The sequence below is a fragment of the Lipotes vexillifer genome, unplaced genomic scaffold, assembly GCF_000442215.2.
Source record: "Lipotes vexillifer unplaced genomic scaffold, Lipotes_vexillifer_v1.1 scaffold134, whole genome shotgun sequence".
Classification (NCBI taxonomy): domain Eukaryota; kingdom Metazoa; phylum Chordata; class Mammalia; order Artiodactyla; family Lipotidae; genus Lipotes; species Lipotes vexillifer.
Genome location: NW_006787464.1, coordinates 3,211,376 through 3,234,191, shown reverse-complemented (window position 1 = coordinate 3,234,191; position 22,816 = coordinate 3,211,376). Strand labels below are relative to the sequence as shown.

Here is a 22,816-nt window from a genome sequence, read left to right as displayed (position 1 = left end):
GCATTCCTCACACAAGAAAAGAGCGCAACACTCACATATGATAGTTCAACTTGTCTTTTGGGTTGATTCTGCTGCTCGAGTTCAGTCCCCGCGAGAGGAAGCGTATTCCGCCTCATATTAAACAGAGGAGCCTCAATTCATTATTGGGGCTGCAGGAAGGCGACTCCAGCAACTGATCAGCTAGGGACTTGACACAGAGCGGGTCCTGAGTTCGTGAGGCAAGTGCGGCACCTCAGCAACCCGCCAGCCCTGGAAGTTTGCGAGTCTCCGCTTGTAAGACTGGTAGTCACCTTGACCTCCCGGACAGGTGGGGAAAGTTAGCCCTGGGCCAGAGGCGGGACGTAAAAGCGAAGGCTCAGAACTTTCTCGAGCAAAACACGCCGTCACGTTTTCCTGTTTTCAGCGCAGCTCGAGACCCAGAGAGTTTAAGGGTGGCGAGAGCAGGTGGCAGGGCTCCGCCCACCACCACTCTTCTCCTCCCTCTGCTTGCTGCTCCACTCCCTCGGTGAGGTCCCGCCTCTAAGGCGCGCGCGAAGAGTTGTCGCGCCGTGTGTTCTGGGAATTGTAGTTCTAACGCTGGGAGCCGCCTCGGGAGAGGCGACTTCGGCCTACACACCCCATGGTACCGCGCGGCGCTGGCCGCTCCCGGATGTGTGCCTGGCGCCGGAAGAGAAGACGGTCCCCCTCTCTCGGCCCGGCCATCTTGTGGGAAGAGCTGAAGCAGGCGCTCTCGGCTCGGCGCGGCCCGCTGCAATCCGTGGAGGAACGCGCCGCCGAGCCACCATCATGCCTGGGCACTTACAGGAGGGCTTCGGCTGCGTGGTCACCAACCGATTCGACCAGTTATTTGACGACGAATCGGACCCCTTCGAGGTGTTGAAGGCAGCGGAGAACAAGAAAAAAGAAGCCGGCGGGGGCGGCGTTGGGGGCCCTGGGGCCAAGAGCGCAGCTCAGGCCGCAGCCCAGACAAACTCCAACGCGGCGGGCAAACAGCTGCGTAAAGAGTCCCAGAAAGACCGCAAGAACCCGCTGCCCCCCAACGTCGGCGTGGTTGACAAGAAGGAGGAGACGCAGCCGCCCGTGGCGCTTAAGAAAGAAGGTAAAGCTGTGGTGGAAGGTGGGGGAGACCTGGGATGGAGGGAAGGAGCGAGGGGACTGGCGGCTACCACTGGCTTCTGGAGCTCCGAGGGTCCGCGGGAGACTTGGCCGCCGATTTCTTCGCGTTTCCCCCGCCTGACGAAAGTCAGGTCCTGCGAAGGTGCTGGGAGCGTGGTAGCCGCAAGTTCAAACCGCCACCTGCAAGGATCCTGGAGCCACCCCTTCCCGCCTCAGGTTCTGAGCAGAGGAGCGTGGTCGGGATACTGGGAGGCTGTTGTCTTCCCGCCGGACTCCTTGGCGGGCGAGCGCATGGGCCGAGGTTCGGGGAAGGGAGCTCCTTCTCGGAGCGTTTGTTGTTACCGGGGTGGCGGGGCCTCCACGGCTTCTTCCTGCTCAGAGCTTTCTCTCAGCCCGCCGCTCTGAGGTGCGGTTGTGTCTTTTAGGCTCCTACCCTGCCGTCTTGTCCCAGGGTGGCGTGGGATACCCCCGAGAAAAGCTGGGGATCGGAGTTTCCACCTACTTCCCCCCCCTACGTTAGAGCCTGTTGGATGTTGTGGAGCAAGGTGCCCTTTTAGGTGCCCCCTGTGCTTTATCGTTACCCCCTCGCCCGCACAACTATTGCAAACTTAATAACTTGCTGGAGTGCGTCAGGCTGTTGGGGAGGGAGAGATATTTGGCCACCCTGGATTGAGCAGAAGGGGGAATTCTGAATGAAGATTGGTGATGGCAGGAAATCCTGAAGCTTGTCCTCGGGTCACGATCTTTTTCTCCGGCCGGACCCCCCGCATGCAGTGTTTCATGTGGCGGGGCCTGGCCTGGGCCTCGTGGTGCAAAGAGTGCCGAGGCTGTCACAGCGTTAGCTGCTGCAGAGCCCTTTGGAGTGCAGCTTTTTCTCCCCATGTGCGTGAAGCATGGTCAGGATTTCATTGGCGGGTAGTAGTTGCTTCCAGGTCACTGTAAACTTCGCAGGATTGTCTTGAACTTGGTTTTTGCTCTCTCTCTCGTTACTGGTTTGTCTTTTGTGATGGATGAAAAAGCAAAACAGTGGGGGATTAGAAAAAGTGTACACGATCCGTAGTAAGTAGGTGTAGGACTTAAGCTTTGAAGCTTAAAGGTTTCCTTTATGTGTTGAAAATTGAAATTTTGCCACGTGCTTCTGAAAGGAGTTCTCATTAGCTTTAGTCGATTTGATAACATTCAACTAATTTAAATTTAAAAAGTCAAAACAATTGTGTTAGGTTTTGGTTTAGAATTTTTAGAAAATACAGAGAGAGCTTTGTGAGGCTTGGGGTGAAGAGCCTCGGTGGTAAATAAAACAGTTGTATTAAAATTACAGGTTGGGGAGGGAAGCACAAGTTGGAGTATTAGAAAGCATGTATATACATCGTTTAGGCTAAATATTCATTCAGCTAAGTTTTATAGCAATCTGTAGCACAATGTAATCTAATTTCTATGTTAAGGAACACTGGCTTGTGTATTTATTTAAACTGCTCGTTTACCTCCTTCATCACACTAATCCAAAGAAAGTATGTGAAAAAATGGAATCTGGAGTGTGTTCACCCCTTTTGAATTTTTAAAGCATAAAGCACGGTTTAAACCCCTCATATGTTTTGATCATAAAGCCCATTTTTGAAATAAGCTCTTAGCGGGAACCTAGTATTTTAAATTACAAAGTTAAAAATTTATTTCATAAATTTATGACCAGGACCGAGTTCAACATTCAGTAGTCTTTCCTTGGGAAAACTTCCATTATTACCTATCAGCATTTTCCTTAGGTCAGCATTTCAGAGCACACTTAACCTTAAATTGCATAAAACACAAGCTTATAAAAATATTGAATGAAAAAAAGTCGTTTTGAGGCCTTACCTCTTAGCAGTCAATTCTGGGCATTGGGGAAGGATAGACCTGTAAACTTGTCGTGGGATTGATTGTTAACCTGATCATGTGTTCCTTGCCTTTGAATAGAGGTCCTGGCACGATCCTAGACTTGCCTTAGATGTGTGTTTGATGTTTATATTCTTTGAATTTTGTAGTTTGTCTTTTGGCCATTTGAGGAACTTGAGAATTGACACCACCTACTCATTTGTTTTTTAATGTTAGAAGCCTGGAATCTAGTGAAAATCAAGAGATGCTTGCATTTTTAAATGTCAATCATTGGGTGGATTTATTTGTTAAGTGTTGTAGATTCTGTAAGCCTGATACTGGATATTGGGGTGGGGAAGCAAGCCATTGTTCATTTGGGTGTGTGGCTTGGATATTTATAAGGACTGGTTCCATAGCTCCACCCTAATACACTACCTCTGATGAAATTTATTTAAAATGCCTTGGTGTAAGATCTAAGATTTCTGGTCTGTCCTGAGAGTATATGGAATGGACCTTAAAATTTCACTGAAGAGTTTGACATTTACCGTTTGACTTTGGCTACAAGCAGCTGAACAATTGGGGGCATCCTGGTGGTGTTACACTTTCTTAGAAAGAACCAGAGTGAACCAACTTAATTTCTTGTGAAACCAATTCCTCAGGTGCTATTTGACTTTGTCAGAAATTGTGGTTTGGGAATTAGAGCATACCTAAAATATTAGTCATGAATTTAACCATTAATCTACTTATTATCTTTAAGGCTACCAGTAATGCATATTGGTTGCCTTTTTGGCCTCTGACACTAACAGGAAAAAAGTAATGAATGAAGGGGGAAATCAGTAAATGCTTCAGCCATCACTTAGTTTCACAAGTTTCTATTTCTGTGTCTTGCTTAAAAGGGGTCCTTTTGTGTATGTGGTTTTTAAAGATTCTTTGGAAACGAAGATACTTGAAAGGGCAAACCAAAAAAATCTCCATAATAATAAAATAAGTGGACTATTTCCTGTTGGTTGCATAACAGTATGTTTTAAAAGTTAGGTGTGGTATGTATGTATATGTATACATATATATGTATGTAGACTGCAACAGGAGAGGAAAATGGTACTTTTTTCCTGTTAAATAGCTATTTTCAACTATAGAGAAAAATTTTTAAAATTTTTTATTGAAATATAGTTGTTTACAATGTGTCAATTTCTGCTGTACAGTGAAATGATTCATCGATTATACATACAAACATTCTTTTTTCTAATCTTTTCCATTATGGTTTATCACAGGATATTGAATATATCAATAGTTCCTGTGTTCTACAGTAAGACCTTGTTATCCATCAGAGATGTAATCTTAAATGCCATTTGTTTTCCTTTCAGTTTTGTAATTTCATAGAATCATCAGTCTTTTTACTCTGTTCTTTTTTTCCCCCTCCAGTTTAAATAAAATGTCTTCACTGGAGTTTTTTTGAGGGTCTTTACCTGGTGATTGTGTTGGTTTGCTTGGTTATTATTTATGAATGGCTAATGGTGTTATCTTTGGTATCTTTAAAACCAAAATGTATCATTTGCTTAAAATTTCTTTAAATTTAGAATTTTAAATTAAGAGACTGGCATCTTGAAAAGTGAGAGAAATAATGGCTACCCAAATGACTTCCAGGTCAGTTATAGAGAATGCTTTAGGGGAAAAAAATGATTTGGCAAACAGAATGGAAGTTTGAAACAAGTTTATTTAAATAGGAATTTTTCTGAAGTACCTTGTTACACTTTAGAGATGCCCAGTGTTAGCCTTTTTCAGTGGGAAGTGCTAATTAATGGACTTAAAGAGTAAATTTTTTTTTTCTTTTAACAGCCTAGGCCTAGTTTTTTGTGTTGCAAAAAATAATTTGCTTACGTGGTTTTTTTAAAATCATTTTAGGGATAAGACGAGTTGGAAGAAGACCTGATCAACAACTTCAGGGTGAAGGGAAGATAATTGATAGGAGACCAGAAAGGCGACCACCTCGTGAAAGACGATTTGAAAAGCCACTTGAAGAAAAGGGTGAAGGAGGAGAATTTTCAGTTGATAGGCAAGATTGTTTCTTAATCTCTTCATGTTTTGTCAGTTTATAGAGAGACATCTTAACACAGATAAATTGAGCATAATTGCCAGGAAGCAGTGTGGCTAGTTAATTTTATCAGTTTTTCTAACAAAACGTCTAAGTGTGTGTGTTGTTATTCTTAGGACATTATGGTAACAGTTTTTAGTATTCAAACTTAGATTTCTTGTAATGAAACACTTCAGTTATGAAGGTTACATGTGTTTATTTTAATTTTTATGTATATTGGTGAATAGCAGTTTTACTAGATTATAATGTGAAATGAGTAACAATGAAGAAGTATGTGCATTAGTAGTAAAGTTTTAGAGAATGTCAAAGTAATTTTCTTACGTTGGGGAGTTTCCTAGTTTTGATTTCCTTTGGGATATGAGCCAGTAAATATGTTCCTGCATCTTTGAGCCTTTGAATTTCCCTTCTTCCTTTTACCAGAATCCTTAGAAGTATACAATATTTTTTTATTTGTTACAGATCGATTATTGACCGGCCTATCCGAGGCCGTGGTGGTCTTGGAAGAGGTCGAGGAGGTCGTGGACGAGGAATGGGCCGGGGAGATGGCTTTGACTCTCGTGGCAAACGTGAATTTGATAGGCATAGTGGAAGTGATAGATCGTAAGTCTTATATTGGTTTTTATTATACTTTTATATTTGAAGCTACTTCTTTAATAAAACAAAATTTGAATTTCTAGAACTAAAGAGTATTATGTTAACTCAGTTTTGTTAGTTCTTTTTCACATTACAGTGGCCTGAAGCATGAGGACAAGCGTGGAGGTAGCGGATCTCACAACTGGGGAACTGTCAAAGATGAATTAACGTTGGTATTCTGTTTTTTTTAAATAAATACTTCTAATAAAATTGATCTTATACCTTACTAGAGGTTTGACCATTAAATTTTTACTTGTCCCTGGGACAAGGATGGATGCTCTTATCTCAGAGCTACTTCCTTCCAAGATAATGAATGCTTTTTTGGATATATTTGGATTATAATGTATCAAATGACCAGTTTTTCTACGTTTCAAAAATATGTGGTATTAATTTTTCTTTTCATATGGATATATAGCTTTTATTGAAATCCTATTTTGAGGTTATTTGGGTATTACGTCATTGTATGTTTCTTATTTAATAGTTCTTATTCTAGCTATTGACCCCTTTGGTGATGACAAAAATTTGAAAAGCCAGTAAGGCTTTATTTTAGAACTAACTGCTGTCATACTACTTTTTGAGTAGTGTACTTGAGCTATAAATTGGATCAGTATACATTTTAAATTATTTTCTCTTAGTGGTCTACTGGGGAGTAAATTTAGTAGGAAAAGACATTGGGAATGTGAGAATTTTAAAATATTTCTGTGAAGACTTTCAGCTACATGTAAATGGACCTAGATGCCTTTTTTTTCTTTCTTTCCTTAGAGAGTCTCCCAAATACATTCAGAAACCAATATCTTATAATTGCAGTGATTTGGAGCAATCAAATGTGACTGAGGAAACACCTGAAGGTGAAGAACATCCAGTTGCGGACACTGAAAATAAGTAAGTGATTTGTGTGTACGGTAGCGGTAATGCTCGAGCATTGAAATGTTTGGGGTTTATCAAGAAAACAACCTGTAGGCTTAATGCTGTTATTTATTTGCTTTTTAAAAGGAGAGACTTTATTGTACTCCATTCCCTCAAGTAGTGTTTAGAGGAGTGGTTTACAAATGTATATGTTGGGCTCTAATGGTTTGACAAATAGAAGGGGTTATTTCTATTTGAAGTTACCATTGTCATCTTAAAAAGATACGTATTTTAGTAAATCCTGTTAACCCTAAGCACAAAAATAGCCGTTTTAACCTGAGAAATATTTGGAACTCGTAGTTCAAAGTACTTTGGACTCTATGTAACTATACAAATTTTATTCTAATACAGTTTAAAATGAGAAAACATGACCATTTTAAAATTAGTTTCTCCACCTCCTTGAAGTTTTTTTTTCCATCAACATAGAATTTGGAACATAGCATTATTGGCTTGTTTTAAAATGTGTGAGGAGAGCAAGCACCAGAATATGTTGTCAGTTCACTAGAAGACGGTTTTAAAATTGTTTGTTCAAGGGTGTGGGAGAGTTTTAAAGACTCAAGATATGCTAGTAGAAATAATTTAATGCCTTCCTCTGGTTTCCATCAGTACAAGCAGAAGTTATATGCCAGGCATTTCTTTCAGTATGTGGTTTAAAGTCTTGCATTACAGATTATTTAGGTCAGTAATTCTTAATCAGGGCATATTCAAATCATTAAGGGAGGCAATGCTTTTCTAAACTTTTTTCTCCAGAAAGAGTTGTTCTTACAGTGAACCACTATTAATGATTGGAAAATCATATTTTGTGGATTTGTTTGAATAAGGAATAATAATCAATTTACTATTGGAGAGAGTAGATAAAAATACATGGTGTTAAGTGATGTGCAGAACTTGGTAATATAAATTCATTTATACGAAACTATGGAGTCTTAATTTTGTGTGGTAAACAATGAAATTGTGATAGGTGAGATAGATGAACCTTACGTAACATTAAGTACTTTACAAAGCTCAACATAAATGTTGTTCCCTTAATGAAGAGTTCATGTTTAACTCACTTTAAGAGTAATCTGGGGCTTCCCTCTCAACATAAATGTTGTTCCCTTAATGAAGAGTTCATGTTTAACTCACTTTAAGAGTAATCTGGGGGGCTTCCCTGGTGGCGCAGTGGTTGAGAGTCCACCTGCCAATGCAGGGGACACGGGTTCGTGCCCCGGTCCTGGAGGATCCCACATGCCGCAGAGCAGCTGGGCCCGTGAGCCATGGCCGCTGAGCCTGCACGTCCGGAGCCTGTGCTCCGCAACGGGAGAGGCCACAACAGTGAGAGGCCTGCGTACCGTGCCCCCTCCCCCCCATAAAAGAAGAATCTGACAAGATTATAACTGTTTACCAGAAGGAAAGGATGTTATTGATAGGGTATTGGAAGCAAATCCTTAGCTCAGTTCTCAGGACTAAAAAGCGGGTATTGGGTCTAAAGACCATGATGATGACATTAGAACAGCCTCTAGTCTTACTGCAGAATAGGGGAGAATCTGAACATAGTATTATGTCTTGCATGTGCAGGTGTAAATTTAAGAAACAGCTTTGGCTGAATTTGATTAGCTTCCTTATGTATATATAGTTCTAGAGCTTCTGTTTTGTCTCATTTGATCCTTACAATCCTACCCTTGACGGTAGGTGTCATGGTTTCATGATATGATAAAGGTATGCTGAGTTCTTTTCTTGGCTGTGGTATGACTTACGCGTAGCCTAGGACCTTTTTTCAGTCTTTAGTTTTCTGATCTGTAAACTGACAGGGTTGGACTTTACAGTCTATATCTCATCAATTCAGTGTAAGCTTGGTCTGGGAAGTTTTAAGATGGGATTTGTCAAACAGTAAAGAGTAGCACAGACAGGAGATACTTGAGCAAGGCTAACTGAATCACCTGCTGTCTTTGGAAAGCAGTCCTCCCAAAATAGCAAACAACTTGTTTGGTGACAATTGGAAATTGAGATTAAATAGTGGATTCCTAGGCCCATGCTTTGTTTCTTTAAAAAGGGAAAAGGATAACATGTAATAGTTATAGCCTGAGAATTTTATTTAGAAATAACTAATTTGGTGTTAAGCATTGAAACCAGTATTTTGTAGAAACTTCCATTACTAGTGAAACTGTAGTCTCCTTTTCATATACCGATTCGTTTGAAAGTTGGAGTATATAAAGTTAGGATCTGTAGAAATTAAAGATTTGCCTTAAGTGTTAAAGGATAGGGGAACAGTTCTTTTATATTCTAGAATGTGAAACTTGGTTGCTTATGGATGTCCTAGATGATTACCTTCATATATGTTATAAATTATGTATTGTGAAAAATTATGGAAATTAAAAAATGTGTTTTAGGAGAAGTTAGGTTAACGATTTTAATCACATAGTGTAAGTTTTAAAAACAGTAGTATGGTTTTAAAAAATGTGTTCTAGGTTTGATACAGCCAATTCAAGATTGTGTTACTGATAGATGATCATTTAAGAGTTTACGAAGATGAATTGTATGTTCCTTAGTTATCCACGCTTTCACTAATTCAAACATTGGGTTCCTGGTCTCTGCCAAGTCACATGTTAGCCACTGGGTTACAAAGAAAACTGTGATTCTCCTGTCCTTGGGTAATCTAGAAGATTACCAACCAGCCAAGGTTAACTTCCTTACTTATAATTGTAAGTTATATGATTTTATAAGCCCCCTTACCACGTGTAAAACTTAAAACATTTTCACACAGGGAGAATGAAGTTGAAGAAGTAAAGGAAGAAGGCCCAAAAGAAATGACTTTGGATGAGTGGAAAGCTATTCAAAATAAGGACCGGGCAAAAGTAGAATTTAATATCCGAAAACCAAATGAAGGTGCTGATGGGCAGTGGAAGAAGGGATTTGTTCTTCATAAGTCAAAGAGTGAAGAGGTAAAATGAAGTTTTGTGGTGTTTGAAAATGTTCAGATGTCTTGAATTGCATTTACAATTTTTGTGTTAAAATTTCACGTGGGTAATCTGTTTATAAAAAGAAAAGTTTTACATAGGATTATTTGAGGCAGATAAATTGCCCCAAGAGGAAAATAAACTGCATTATCATATAGTCTAAGAAATTATTCTTTCAAATTTGTGTAATATTTTAAAAAATCTTACCTAACTGGGAGTCATTAAGACTTGTATTAGGTTAGGCGGTTGGCATTTTTATGTGGGAAACTGTCTGCGTATGCCATATATAATATCCAGGAATCTTTAATAAATGGTATTATCCTTCTTTACTGAGGAGTGATGTCTTTTAAAGACCAGAGAATTAATTTATGAGTTTCCTTTCCTTAGGAAACAAGGAAACTAATGAAAATATTTGAGAAAAACGTGTGTGGCTTTTGATTTGGTAGCTTCTATTTAAGCCTTGGGGCACATTCTTAGAGGAAAATCCCACTGCTGTATCCTTTTAGGGTTTGTGTAAGTATGAGATTTTAGTCACAAAGTTAAATTGAAATGTTATGAAGGCAACCTGTAATAAAAAGATTCAATAAAATCCACATTTTAATTTTCTAAACAAAAAAATAGCTGTGAAATAAACCTGGAAATATTTTTAAATAAAATAGAGGTTTGGAGATAATTTTTTTAAAAAAACATTTTTTTGTTGTTGTCATCGTTTGCTTTTTTTTTTTTTTTTTTTTTTGCTGTACGCGGGCCTCTCACTGTTGTGGCCTCTCCCGTTGCGGAGCACAGTCTCCGGACGCGCAGGCTCAGCGGCCATGGCTCATGGGCCCAGCCGCTCCGCGGCATGTGGGATCTTCCCGGACTGGGGCACGAACCCGTGTCCCCTGCATTGGCAGGCGGACTCTCAACCGCTGTGCCACCAGGGAAGCCCTGGAGATGATTTTTTAAACATTGACTTTGTGAAGGTAGTATAAATGAGGATATTAAGTGTCAATTCCTGTAGGAAGAAAAAACATCTTCCTTCGTTAGAATGCTTTTGGTTATTTTTTTGTAGTTCTTGCAGATGAAGTTGTTTTGTGTATCTGTGTAAAACAAAGAATTCTTTATTTAAAGAACCATAAAAGTTCTTCGGGGAGTTCTTCGGGGAGATTGTTCATTTGAACTAATTATTAAACTGTTTAGGTTAATGTGAAAGAGATTTACTTTGGCACCTTGGAGACAATTATTCATGACCTTTTTGGGGTCCTGACGGAACTTTTCTCCAGAGTAGGACACGTAGATATAAAATGTTTTGATATATTGTATCATTATTATCATTTATACCCTGAAGCCTTTTCATGCATTTTTTAGACATCAGGTTAGGTGTCCCAGCTTTAAGTATTATTTTACATTGAGCTTTTAAGAAATAACTATTACACAAGGTGATGTATATAATTAGAAATTTTAGAAAATTATAAAATGTGAAATTGGTGGTGAATAATCTGGAAATCAAAACATTTTCATTATCAAGCCACTTTTGTATGTTTGGACCCTTATAGTTATGCTGCCTTTGTGATGTATGTACATGAAATCCAGCCTTACTGGCATATATCGCCTCATTTGAATACAGATTGATCCCAACTTAGAACTTTTTGGTTTTTTGATTTTAAAATGGTGTGAAAACAATGCACATATAGTAGAAACCATAGTTCAAATTTTGAATTTAGATCTCTCAGGCTGAATATGCAGTACTCGCTACTCTTTTGTGATGCTGGGCAGCGGCAGCGAGCTGCAGTTCCCAGTCAGCCTCCTGGTCATGAGGGTAAACAACTGATACACTTAAAACCATTCTGTTTTTCACTTTCAATACTGCATTTAATAAATTATGTGAGATATTTAACAGTTTATTATAAAATAGGCTTTGTGGTTTTGTGTGAGATGATTTTGCTCAACTATAGGCTAATGTAAATGTCCTGAGCACATTTAAGGTAGGCTAGGCCAAGCTGTGATGTTTGGTAAGTTAGGTGTATTAAATGTATTTTGGACTTAAAGATATTCAGGTTTTATCAGGATGCAACACCATTGTAATTTGGGGAAGATTGGTATGATGGGTCTTCAAGTTTGTTGTATACAATGCTTTAAGTATTCTTTCTCTTTTACTTATCTTCATCTTGACAACAAATATGAAGTAGTTAGGGAAGGAAAGAAACTTTGAGAAATGAAGAACTGAATTATTGACAGCTGAGACCAGAGCTCTTATTTCCTCATTGTCATACAGTGCTCTAGAAAAAAAAACTTCGTAAAAAATTTATCCTATTAGTTAACTTGAAGGTTGGGAATGTAACCTGAACATCCAGACTTCCTCTTTATTATTATAGTAAAACCTTCAAGATGTTTTCAGTAGTATATCAACTTAAGTTTTTTTTGCTTCTGTGCTCTGGAAACCTATAAATGCCTTTTTTTTTTTGGCGGTACGCGGGCCCTCTCACTGTTGTGGCCTCTCCCGTTGTGGAGCACAGGCTCCGGACGTGCAGGCTCAGCAGCCATGGCTCACGGGCCTAGCCACTCTGCGGCATGTGGGAGCCTCCCGGACTGGGGCACGAACTCATGTCCCCTGCATCGGCAGGTGGACTCTCAACCATTAGCCACCAGGGAAGCCCTATAAATGCTTTTAATTGATAAATTGATATCATTGCAATAGCTAATGTTTAAAATCAGAGACTTATTATATATCATTGACTTTAATTTGCTAGTGATTTTGTGGGTTTGCATCTGTGTTTTATGCTCCTTTATAATATTTTAAAAAGAATCTTCTGTTGCCTTTAAATTTAACCTAAAGGGATGACATTTAATATGGGTATTTGATGATTAAAGGAATGAAAATCTGTGTACAAATACAAAATTTATTTGTACTTAAAAGATAATTATTAACAGTTGTAATATTACAAGCTATTTAGAAAGAGTGAAATATCTCTTCAGAAAAGAGGATTATACGTGTATTTAGAAAAATTGAAACATACTTCAAATTAGTATGAGAAGTTTCTAACTAGAAGATTAAAACCCATTCACCCCAAGCATACAGAAGAGATCAGACATTAAGCAGTGTAAAATTCTCTGGCCTTTTTTTGCACAGTCCATTATGTAGCTTAGGATCTGGGTTTCCCAAATATGATGACTTCATTTTTAAGAAGGTTCCTGTGGTAAATTTAAGGCATGGTTTTATTTGTGCACAGCTTTTCAAGGTTCCTTTCTTACGTAATGTTGTGTTTCACTTGAATTTGTAGTTCTCCAATTTATATGGAAGAACACATAGTTAAATATTAACAGAAAAGCATTTTGTGAAGTTTATATATAATTTCTTTCCCAAGTCATAGTTGGAAGAGTATAGAGCAAAAGTTCTCTTTAAAACTTAAATATTCAATAATGTCTCTAATAGAAATATATACCATCTATCCAAGTCTTCCTCAGAGGTTCACATTGGAATGCTAATCTGAAGGGCATATTTTAAATGTACTTATTCATACTTCACTGCTAAAGATGATGATTCAGTAGGTGTGAGATGGGGCCCAGCCACTTGAATAGTTGTGATTATATCTCTAATCAAGACTTGCTAATATCATCTATAATTTAAAGTTAAGGGAACATGAAATAGAGAAAAGTGAAAGGATTTATTCTTCCTAGATTACTGTAGCTGATCCCAAAGCTTACGTATTACCTGTAGAGGTGTTTCTATATTTTTTCGCACAAAGAGCAGGTTGGATTTTTGGTCTTTTTAGGAGAAAACTCATTATTTAGAAGTGTGCAACATTACTTTCCTATTAATCATCCAGTGGCCTTCACTTAAATTTTTAGGCTCATGCTGAAGACTCGGTTATGGATCACCATTTCCGGAAGCCAGCAAATGATATAACGTCTCAGCTGGAGATCAATTTTGGAGACCTTGGCCGCCCAGGACGTGGTGGCAGGGGAGGACGAGGTGGCCGTGGGCGTGGTGGACGTCCAAACCGTGGCATCAGGACTGACAAGGTAGTTTTAAGGCTTCTTTTACCCTTTTAAGTAATTCGAGGACCTCTTTCCATAAATCACTGCCCTAGGTCCTTTTGGGGACATAAGTCAAAGAAGAAAAACGTTGACATGCATGCCTTTAAGAAATTGCATTTTAGGTTATATTTTTTGTTTAAAGCACTTACGTGACTGAATAGTGCTGCCAGTAGTTAAGTTTACCACCCTTCATCGAGTACTTATCTGGTGCCAGGTGTGGTACTGTGCTAAAAAAACAAAAACAAAGAAAAACCCCACCATTTTACAGAAGATGAAATTCAGGTGAAGGGAACCAAGGTAATTCTTGGCCTTTGGTAAGGTCTGCCTGAAATGCCAAATACTTACTTTGCCTTGACAAATCTTCACTGCTTTTTAGGGCGCAGCTTAATAAAACTTTTGTTTCCTTTGTATAATTTTGTGGCATTGACTGACTGTTTTTTGTTCATGAGAGCTCTTCTGTAAGTTGGGATTCATTTGTGTCCTATTTTCTGTAATCTCCATTGCCTTGTACTAAGTGTGACAAAAAACAAATTCTTCTGAAATACTTTGATAGAAGCCCTAGTAATTGGTAGATTTGAAATGATCTGTCGGATGCCAAAGTCCATGGTTTTAATGACTAGATGTTACTAAAGTATTAGAGATAACTTGGGTTAGTTTATTGTCTTTTATGGTCTACCTAGGAAACAACCATAATGTCCTCCTGAATTCTCAACACCTGATATGCAAATTGGGGGACCCATCTGCTTGACTGAGTCTGCCAATGTTTGATTATAGTGGTAACTTAATATCCTAGATTTTTATGGTCACCCATAACATTGTAGTGATATTTTGTTTTTATTTCTTTCTGTGACATGGGTTCTTTTTAAAGGCATTGTGTATATGGATCTTTTCAATACTTTTTTGTTTTGTAAAAATTTGTATTGACTGTAAATAGCCATGAATGTGCTGCTTCAATAACTGTAATTGGTTTCTTAACCTGCTTTCACATTGATGCCATTCTTATTTAGCAAGTGGGGAAAATAAAAGGATACTGAACAACTGAGTAAGAATCCACATACATACCTTGTGTGAATCTACTTGTGTGATTTATTAGAAAAATAACCCATGCTGTTACTAGGGAATTTTCTGAGATCTTGATAGAAATTTAGGACAAGGCTCATTGCAAATATTTGTAGTCCTATTCTTTTTTTTTTTAATTGGAGTATAGTTGGTTTACAGTGTTGTGTTAGTTTCTGGTGTACAGCAAAGTGAATCAGTTATACATATATCCACTCATTTTTAGATTCTTTTCCCATATAGGTCATTACAGAGTATTGAGTAGAGTTTCCTGTGCTATACAGTAGGTCCTTATTAGGTATTTGTTTTATATATAGTAGTGTATATATGTCAATCCCAGTCTCTCCCCCACTGTAGTCCTGTTCTGATCCATAATTTTGCCTTTCAAAAGTAAAAGCTTTGACATATTTTACTTATTGTAATAAGACTAAGTTTTTTCAGAATTCTGTGTCTAAATGTAGACACTGGAAATATATTAATAAGATTTGAAAATCTTTAATTTTGCTTCTGTTTCTTTTTCAGTCAAGTGCTTCTGCTCCTGATGTGGATGACCCAGAGGCATTCCCAGCTCTGGCTTAACTGGATGCCATAAGACAACCCTGGTTCCTTGTGGACCCTCCTCTTTGAGGCTTGCATGCTTAAGGATCCCAAACGACTAAGAAATTTAAAAAAAAAAAAAAAAAAAAAGACTGTCATTCATACCATTCACACCTAAAGACTGAATTTTATCTGTTTTGAAAATGAACTTCTCCTGCTACACAGAAGTAACAATATGGTAGTCAGTTTTGTATTTAGGAAATGTATTGGTAGCGGGGATGTTTTCATAATTTTCAGAGATTATGCATTCTTCATGAATACTTTTGTATTGCTGCTTGCAAATATGCATTTCCAAACTTGAAATATAGGTGTGAACAGTGTGTACCAGTTTAAAGCTTTCACTTCATTTGTGTTTTTTAATTAAGGATTTAGATGTTCTCCCTATTACAAACTGGTTTTAAATATTGGACATAATAGCAGTTTTAATACCTGCTTTGCATTTTCACACATGGTCAACTGAGACATGTAAACTTTGATTGTCAAATTTTATGCTGTGTGGAATACTAACTACTTTATGTATTTTAACTTAGTTTTAATATTTTCATTTCTGGGGATAAGGTCTTTTTTCACTTCTCATGATAGCTGTTATATATGCTAAATCTTTATATACAGAAATATCAGTACTTGAACAAATTCAAAGCACATTGGTTTATTAACCCTTGCTCCTGCATGGTTCATTAGGTTCAATTTATAATTGATTCACAATTTCAATTACATTTTACTTTTAAAATATGTCACTTTCCTGTTTTAAAAACCAATCTAGACACCTTACTGGTGAAAGTTGTTTAAGCTACTTATTATTGATAGACACATACTGTTAAGTGAAGTAGTTTATGGGTGTTGGGTTTTTCCTCCTCCAGTAGGGTGGGTGGAACAAGTTAATTTGGCTAATGCGTAATATTTAAACTGCTCTGTAAAGTAAGTGGCCACTCAGTATGATTTGTATGTGTGAAAGGTCCCAACTCAAAATTGTACATCCATAGTCAACCCTTCAACCCTTGTTCTAAAGAAACCAAAGGGCACTGGTTAGTATGGTAAGGGGGCGGGGTATGTTAATTTTTGGAATTTGGAAAGCAGACAGCTTTACTTTATAAGGTTGGAACAGCAGCACCATCCATGAAATACAAACCAAAAATTTTACTGTTTCTGAATTTCCTATATTGCTATTCATTTTGGTTTTAAGTTGATAGATTCCACAGAAAGTGATAAGTATCTTTTACCTCTTCCTCCGTTAGAAAATTAGGTTAATAATGAATTTCTTGATCGAGAGCATCACCACTGACTAAAACGTACATGGAGAGAATAATCAAACAGGCTTTCTAGGACCTTTTTTTAAAAGTCTTCTGCAACATTTATTGATCAACAGGAAAGGGGTTTTATTTACAGTTTTGAAGATCTTTTTGTCACTATTAGTAATTTTCTATCTATGTATGGTAATGTCCAGTTTTTAAAATACTTTATGATTTAAGACTTTAAATCATAAAATGTCTGTTTAGCTGATTAGTTCTCCCCTATACTTCTAAATGAGAAATTGTACAGTACAAGAGTTGTTCATTGGGATTAGATTTATTAACCTAGTTACCTACTAGTTTGACATCTTAGGAAGGAGGTGATTTTTTTTAATGATGGATAAACTTGTGCTGGTGTTTTAGATCTTATGATGCTGAGCATGTTCTGCACTGGTGCTAATGTTTGACATAATTTTATATTTACAAACATACCTGCTACCCAGAGGCAAGTATTAATTTAGTCCATATGGACTATTACCCCTCTTGAGACTGCAACATACACACTCCTAAACACACTCATACATAAGTGTGTTTAGACTTAGAAGTATCTTAACTCATTTCTGGACATGAATGTGTTATAAACCTGATTTCTAGCAACATATAAAAAAACACTGCTATTAAAAACCCATCACAAGTTCTATTCATTGTCAGCCGTTGCTGGCATTCTGTCACTAGAGAATACACAGCAATATCTGGTATGTTGCAAGCTTTCAAGATAGCTTGGAATTTAAAAGTTGGTCCATTAGTTGTATCTGATGGATGTAAATTTGCCTCGTAGTTCACTTTGTGTCAAGAGCTAAAACTGTGAACCTAACTTTCTCTTATTGGTGGGTAATAACTGAAAATAAAGATTTTATTTTCATGCTCACTTTTTAAAAGTCATAAAAACAAATAGGAGCCCATTTATCGTCATGTGTTTTCTGACCTATGTGTGCACCCCCAACGGTAATGCTCATATTTCTTTTTTCCTCCTTAAACTTAGGTTTTGTTTATGTGGGGTGTTTATTAAACTAGGCTGTCAACATTTGGGAGGGATACCTATTTTAATTATTATAATAAGAAAGTTCTTGTAAAATGAGTTTCAAGGACTGACAATTGGCGTTTCTTTTTAGCAAACCATGTTTTTGAGTGTGACGGTTAACCATACTGAATGTTGGGGGTTGTTTGTTTTTTGGTGGCTGATAGAATGTTCTAATGAACTTTTATCTTGATGCTTTTAAATGGAAATAATGCCAGAGCTTATATTTTTTATTAACATGTTTCCAGTTTGCATTGATGATTGGGATAAGGTCTCTTTTTTATAATTAAATGTTTTGAGACCTGTGCGGAGTTATGAAAGATTTTAAAATGTGTCACTAGGCACTATACGTCTAAGTTTACTCAGTTTTATTTAAAAAGTGGAGGCAGGACATATATCTAGTTGTAAATACATTTGGGGCTTGTTGGTGTGGGTGTGGAGGGAGAATATTAAGTATTCATTTTTATTGTGTTATTTTTCGAATTGCTATAGATGGTTGTCCTGAAATAGAAAAATTTTGTTATGCTGTTAGGGAGTTGCATAGAAAGTATTAATACGATATATTGGATTTTTTAAATATATTTTTAAGAGCACTAGCATTATATGGAAAGAATCAACAAATAGTAAAGGGCTAAATAAAAACAGAAATGTGGAGCTACTAGAACTGGAATGATTTTGACTTTAAGGTAAGATCATATCAGGTATACTAATGGACATCTGTATTCCAACGTTGAAGTAATTGGTAAAGCAAATTCTCAGGCTCTCAGATGCCTGTAGTTCTACCTTGTAAAGAAAATAAGTAAATGCTTAGAAAATAGATTCTAACGCAGACATTTGTAATTCTGCTGAGATTAACGTGTACATAAATGTTTAGGGAGTCGGAACACTTACAAGCCACATCTCCAGGTTCACTGGAGAAAGCCCAGAATGTGATGACTAGAATGCTTTACAGTAGTAACAAGGCAGTAAAATCCCTAGTCACATTTTTCAGTTCTAGTAATTAGTGAGATAATCTATAAACATTGTAGAACTATCAGGTTTTATCATTGAGCTGTATGTTAAGTGGCAGCTTTCAGAAATTTGGGCTCAATGATTTTTTGCTCGGCCTGGGTTTACCTATGACATGTTCTCTCAGCTTCAGAATCTTACTTGATCTAAGTTAGACAAATGGAGAAGTGATTGAAATAAGTCAAGCTGAGAGGAGTTCATTAGATCAGTAATATGGGGAAAGGTTGTAACCTAAAGATAAGCTTAATTTTCAGTGATTAGGATATAAATTATTGAAATCATTACTAACATTGGAAATGAGTAATGAGTATCACTTAAATAAGTGCTATGTCTAAGCCAGGGGTCAACAGATTTCAGCCTGTGGCCTGTTTTTGTATGGCTCCTGAGCTAAGAATGGCTTCTACATTTTAAAAGGATTAAAAATTATTCTATAAAGATGTGTGTAGCCCACAAAGCTTAAAACATCTGGTCCTTTACAGAAAATGTTTGCTGACCCCTGATCTAAGCCATCACTCTCAGGTCAACATATAAGTTTTAAAAAAAAAAAAAAAGTTTACCTCCAGGTACAGATTAAATCACCCTACCTCCTGGGAAGTTGTGAAATTAGAAGTATTTAAAAAAATTTTTGTTTACCCCTTACCTCTAATCAGAATAGGCAAGATACTTGATAGCTTCTTAGTAAAGAAGATCTTGTTATTTAAAAAATTGTTTAGCTTGCAAATTCTGAAAGCTGTTAGGAAAGTATAAATTTGCTAAAATAGTATATTTAGTGCCCGATTATAGTTTTTCACATTTAGTGGCACTTAACCACTTAGTGCTAAGATAATTCTGTTGTGCTAATTTTGGCTTTTCTGTAAGATGAGAATTATGAGTATTTTGTATAGGTAAGAAAACTAATGTCTCTAACTCCATAGGTTGACTGGGGCAGGAATTAATGGCTTCTGAGGACTGCATTTCTCAGCTTAACCAGGAGGTAATCTGGGCAGAATCTAGCTTTTGTGCCATTACTTCTGTCTTAAATAACGGAGTCAGTTGTTCGCTTCTGTCTTACAAAATAACTGGAAGTCAGTTTGCTTTGAAATGGAAGGAAAGAAAAGGTGAGAAACGGCCTGTTCAAGTTAGAAAATAATTTACCAAATTACGTTTTTGTTGGAGATGTTAATTACATAGGTAGTGTTAAATCAGTAACATTTGTCCCTTTTGTTGCCCATTGGGGGGGGTATGACAGTTCTATTGCACTTGAATGTGTCTTCTGGCACTTGAATGTGTACTCTAAGTCTTGTGCTTGGAAAACATAAAAGAGATGCTGATAACTAATCTGACAATTCTGGTTCATAATGGATTTTTTAATGGGTTTTTTTAAACCATTTTTTAAAAGTGATGAGAATTGCTCTGAACTGATCTTGCTGTGGCTTTACTCCTTAAATAGCTGCCTTAGTGTTACTGGTATGGAAATGTGAAAAGCAAAGGGCTAGTGAATATTTAGGATTTTGTTATTTGGAGAACTGAGAAGGTATTTGGGAAGTAGTTTGTTTGGACAGTATTGTTTACACTATATACAATACATGGTATAATATACACTATATAGTTTACACTGTCACCTTAATTGCAATTGTAGTTGATTTCTCTCACAGATTTTAGGACCTAGAAAGAGCTTCAATTTGAAGAAATGTTACAGGTTTTCATCTACCTAGAATGGAGGTTTTGTGTAAAGTGATGCAGTTGAACTTGGTTCTTGACATTGCCCAGAATTTTGTCAGATGGGATCTTAAGTTTTTTATTAGCTGATGAATAATGTCAGAAATTATGGGAACTTTTACATGTTGAATTCGTTGTTTCACACCTTGGGTGTAATAATCTATAGTGAAATGTTACTTTGGCAACCATACTGACAAAAGTTAGATGAGCACATGTTTAGACATTTTGTCAAAGTGCTCAGGCTGCCAGGGGTTGACTAAACACATCAATGAAGATGGTAGAATCCTCCCCACCCCCCAACACTATTTCATAGCTGAAAATATGTAGGCTTACATAACTAGCAAAATGAACTAAACACAGAAAACCTTTCTGTTTAGAGATACAGTGGTTTGTCTTTTCTGTGGAAATTCTGAATTTCCAGTGAAGCTTCCACATTTTTTTTTCCCAGTCAAAGAGGAAGACCTTTTCCTAAAAACTACAGATAATTTGGTTTCAGCTTGATCTTGTATACTTGTTTATCAAGGTTTCACTTAGGTGCTACAGTTGTAGTAGCTTCTTAAATATGCCATGGAAGACTGGATTGGATAAAACTACTTTTCATGCAGGTGTTCATTGGTCACTAATCATACGAAGAAAATCAGCATACCCAGCCACGTATATTGTGTGTGCTTCAGACCACTGTGTTTTGTTCATAACACTATCCCTTGAAGATTGAGTGGCACTTTGTCACTGCATCGACAAAATCCAGTAGATGAAAGTGTTTAACATTGAACAGTTGGATTGGCCCACCCCCACTCAGCCCCACATTTTGAGTCAAATGGTGGAGCTGGAAGTCACGTTGACAGAAATAGAGAAGTGCTTTGGAGGCTGTATAATACCAGGCGAAAATATTTGCTTGAAGAACTTAAATAACCAGCACCTCAATTACAGCAAAGCATGGATGCTCCCCCCACCTTTTTTTCAGGATCATCAATTTCTTGCTACTTAAGAGTTATTAAACTTTAAAAATAACTGCAGATTTTTAGAGGAAAAAGTTTGAAGAGTATCTGTAGCTGGAGAAATTACTGACTTAATTATCCTTTCTAGTTATTTTAAGTATGTCAAAAGTGGATTTTTTTTTTCTTTTAAAAACCATTTATACAACTGCTCTGAAAGCTATCCTGCCATAGACCAGAGGGAGTCTAAAGGGGGTGTTCATAGGTATGCAAAGGAATCCATCATATGCAGTTGTTAAAGTGAAAGGAGAGAAAACTTAGAAAACTAGTATTTTCTACAGTATTGTGAAAAGGCAAATGGTCTTTTAACCCCCTTTGTGATGGGGTAAAGTAAGATTTCTGCTTCTAAATGAACTTTTGTGACATCCTATTTTCACCTTGAGAGATTTTTTTGGCTAGGGATGAGGGTCTCCAGGCTCTTTGCTTTGAATAGCACAGGAAAAAAACCCTCTAGTTAACACAGGCTACATTCTCAGCTAATGTGCAGGAGGATATATAGTTGACATTTTAGTAAGTGAATTAGATTTTGTTTCCTAAAGGAACAAGTGTGTTTTGTTACTAATAATTTTTATCCAATTTCAGAAGAATGTTTTTGCAGTTTTCTGAACTTGTGAAAATGTTTCAGCTTGTGGGTGTTCTACCTTTCTGGTGAAAATTCAGGGCCTTTGAAAACAATTTAGTCTCTGTGAGAATCTCATAACGGCTTTTATAAGTATTTCACTGGGTCCAATTACCTATGGGTAGCAAAATATGTGAAATTAGAAAAGGGAAGGTATTCTGGGCCTCACCTGACATTCTCTTGCCTAGGCAAGGCCCGGGTCTCTTGTGGAAGAATTCTGTACAGTTGTGGAAATTGAAAAGTGGCCAGAATTGATGTAAAGGAACCCCAAGGTAGCACATAAAAGGTTTGTATGTTTCTTGGAGATTCGGAGCCAAATTAAGAATGGTTTTGCCACTTGTAAATAAAAGAAAGGACGATTAACAAAATGTGGAGCCAATTACCATAGAATGAAGGAAAGGCATTTATGTTTCAACAGTTCATACAAGCAACACAATTGAGTCAAATGCAGCCCTACTTTTTACTTAAGAAATAACCATGTTTGGAAAAAATCAGGTAAGTTGGATGGGGTTATAGTTATTTTAATTAAAGAAAGAACACACTGCTCTGGTTACTTTTCTCTTCCTTTGAAAGGCATAATGTTTTCATAGTTTTAAATACTTACCAATTTCCTTAAAATAATGGACTTTCTCAGGAGTGTTAAAATTTCCCTTCTGTGGCCTACACAGTGTGCCTTGTATTGTAGGATTTAGATTAGCTGGGTAGATAAGTTAGCAAATTCAGGAGTGCCAGATTTGTCCTGGTGTCATGCTTTTTGGGTAGATTTCTCAAGAACCAAGAAGGCTCTAGAACTTTAGAAGTACAGAGATGCCAGTTTTTGGTTACCTAGTAACAATAGCTTCAAAGATTTTTATGGAATCACAGTTACAGTCAACTACAGTCGGAACCCTAATCGATATAAATTTGTTGTGCAGTCACTTGCACAGAAAAGAATTAAAGTAGTTGAAAATTATGCTCTAAAACCAGACTGGTATCAGGTACTAATTGTGTG

At 37.3% G+C, this 22,816-nt stretch overlaps 1 protein-coding gene across 4 annotated transcripts; it reads left to right on the top strand.

Moving 5' to 3' along the window:
- The first annotated feature begins 690 nt into the window (after nt 1–690).
- On the top strand, nt 691–16,116 carry SERBP1 (SERPINE1 mRNA binding protein 1). 4 transcript variants are annotated; one of them, XM_007460107.1, is made up of 8 exons: nt 691–1,099; nt 4,864–5,014; nt 5,513–5,653; nt 5,784–5,855; nt 6,494–6,568; nt 9,336–9,513; nt 13,357–13,530; nt 15,124–16,116. In XM_007460107.1, exons 1-8 carry the CDS (start codon nt 787–789, stop codon nt 15,178–15,180), a joined length of 1,161 nt encoding a protein of 386 aa, XP_007460169.1. In that variant the 5' UTR covers nt 691–786; the 3' UTR covers nt 15,181–16,116. The 4 variants fall into 4 exon arrangements, with proteins under 4 accessions (XP_007460169.1, XP_007460168.1, XP_007460166.1 ...); XM_007460106.1 differs by having other exon boundaries at nt 694–1,099; nt 5,766–5,855; nt 15,124–15,969; XM_007460104.1 differs by having other exon boundaries at nt 716–1,099; nt 5,766–5,855; nt 6,449–6,568; nt 15,124–15,266.
- The last annotated feature ends 6,700 nt before the right edge of the window (nt 16,117–22,816 follow it).